The 1,772-nt window shown below is 41.1% G+C and overlaps 1 protein-coding gene across 1 annotated transcript; it reads right to left on the bottom strand.

Annotated features, from left to right (window-relative positions):
* Nucleotides 1-576: 576 nt before the first annotated feature.
* LOC116864859 (olfactory receptor 52J3-like) lies at nucleotides 577-1,515 on the bottom strand. The gene has a single exon (XM_032852676.1). The coding sequence runs from the start codon at nucleotides 1,513-1,515 to the stop codon at nucleotides 577-579; it is 939 nt and encodes a 312-aa protein (XP_032708567.1).
* Nucleotides 1,516-1,772: the final 257 nt, after the last annotated feature.

The raw sequence follows: 1,772 nt of genomic DNA, 5'->3' as shown, positions 1-1,772 counted from the left end.
TAATCCCAAAACCCATAGAAATTATTGAATTTAAAAATATCAATTTAGATTCTAAGAAAGACGAAAAGGAGATGGTCATTCCCGTCTCTGAGGATAAGACAAAACTGGAACTGAGTGGGATAAGACTCACAAGTCATTTCAAATTCAATGTCTCATGTATTTGATTAACATTCAAGATAAATAAGCCACAGTAATAATAGCTTTTAATTCCATGTTGTGATAATAAAGCTTTTTGTTATATGTTTCCTTGTCTTATTTTGTTGAAAGGAGAGAAAAGTAAGATTTAAAATGGGGGGAGAAAAAAAAAAGCACTGCAAATTAATGATGGGAAGGGTCAATTCTTGGACTGTTCACTCTCACAGAGTGAAGTAATACAAACAGTTCTTCCTTCCAAGAGGTTAGTCTTTGAACTTGAAATATTTTGAAGATTATTCAAATCATAGAATCAACAATGGCCAAGATCAAATGCTCTGAAATATAATTTGGCAGCAATAAATTTAGGCAGAGAAAAATCTCTGAAAAGAACCACATTTTCCTTGCTGTGTCAAAACTCTCGGTAAACAAATGTAAGAGTACCTACATTTTAGCAAATAAATGGAGCACTCGCTCTTGAATCTGTTTTGTCCTTACACCATAAATGATGGGGTTGAGTGAAGGTGGGATAACCAAATAGAGGTTGGCAACAAGAATGTGAATGTAGCATGGTATGTTGTGTCCAAATCGGTGAGTGAGGAAGGAGAACACTGAGGGGATATAGAAAACACAGATGACCCCAACATGAGAGCCACACGTGCTGAGCGCTTTTAGCCGAGCATCCTGTGATGGGAGGCGGAAGACAGCTTGCAGAATGTAGACATAGGAGATGCAAATAAGGAACAGGTTCAACAGAAAGAGAGAGACCACGAAGAGCCCATAAATTACATTGATACGGATGTTTCCACAGGACAGTTTTGCGATGCCCATGTGCTCACAGTAGGAATGAGCTATTACATGAGCCTGACAAAATGGCAGGCGGTAAATGAGATACACCATGGGAAGTGTAAATAGAATTGGACGAAACACAATGCATACACTGATACCCACCAGCACCCGGGTTGTCAAGATGGTTCTATAGTGGAGTGGAGCACAGATGGCAACATAGCGGTCAAAGGACATGGCCACCAGGACCTCGGCCTCCATGCCAGTGAAGGCATGGATCAAAAACATCTGGGTCACACAAGCCCCAAAGCTAATCTCATGAGCATCAAACCAGAAGATACCCAGCATGCGGGGCACAGAGGTTGTGGAAAGGGCCAAGTCGATAGTTGAAAGGAGGGCCAGGAAGTAGAACATGGGCTCCTTCCGCAGGTTCTGCTCCATCTTGATGACCAGCAGAATTGTGGCATTGCCCAGTAAAGCCACAAGGTAAACTGAGCAGAAAGGCAGGGAGATCCAGGCATGAGCCCCTTCCAGACCCGGGATTCCAACAAGGAAGAATGTGGTTGGGTGAAAAGTACTCCTGTTGGGATAAAACATCCTTCCAAAGAAGGAGATGTCATTCCTACAAAGAGGGGAAAAAAGTTTGAAGATGATCGTGAAAATGACTAGCTTTGTCCTTCAATATATAGTGAAAATGAAAAAGGTTGCTATTTGAAAGGGCTTGTTAATGTATTTTGTTATGATAGGCCAAGGAATACTCATTTTGAATGGGCCACTCTCAAAGAATTCAATCCTCTTTCTTTTAACCTACAAGGCTTATCAGCAAGCCAATGGCAAAATTATAAGACACAGAA

This window comes from Lontra canadensis, unplaced genomic scaffold (genome assembly GCF_010015895.1).
Source record: "Lontra canadensis isolate GAN:19392208 unplaced genomic scaffold, GSC_riverotter_1.0 scaffold7, whole genome shotgun sequence".
Taxonomy (NCBI): domain Eukaryota; kingdom Metazoa; phylum Chordata; class Mammalia; order Carnivora; family Mustelidae; genus Lontra; species Lontra canadensis.
This window is presented reverse-complemented; position numbering and strand designations above follow the sequence as displayed.

What these genes read in the sequence shown, in the direction of transcription:
- LOC116864859 (XM_032852676.1), bottom strand. Translation starts at nt 1,515, where the DNA reads ATGTTTTATCCCAACAGGAGTACTTTTCACCCAACCACATTCTTCCTT.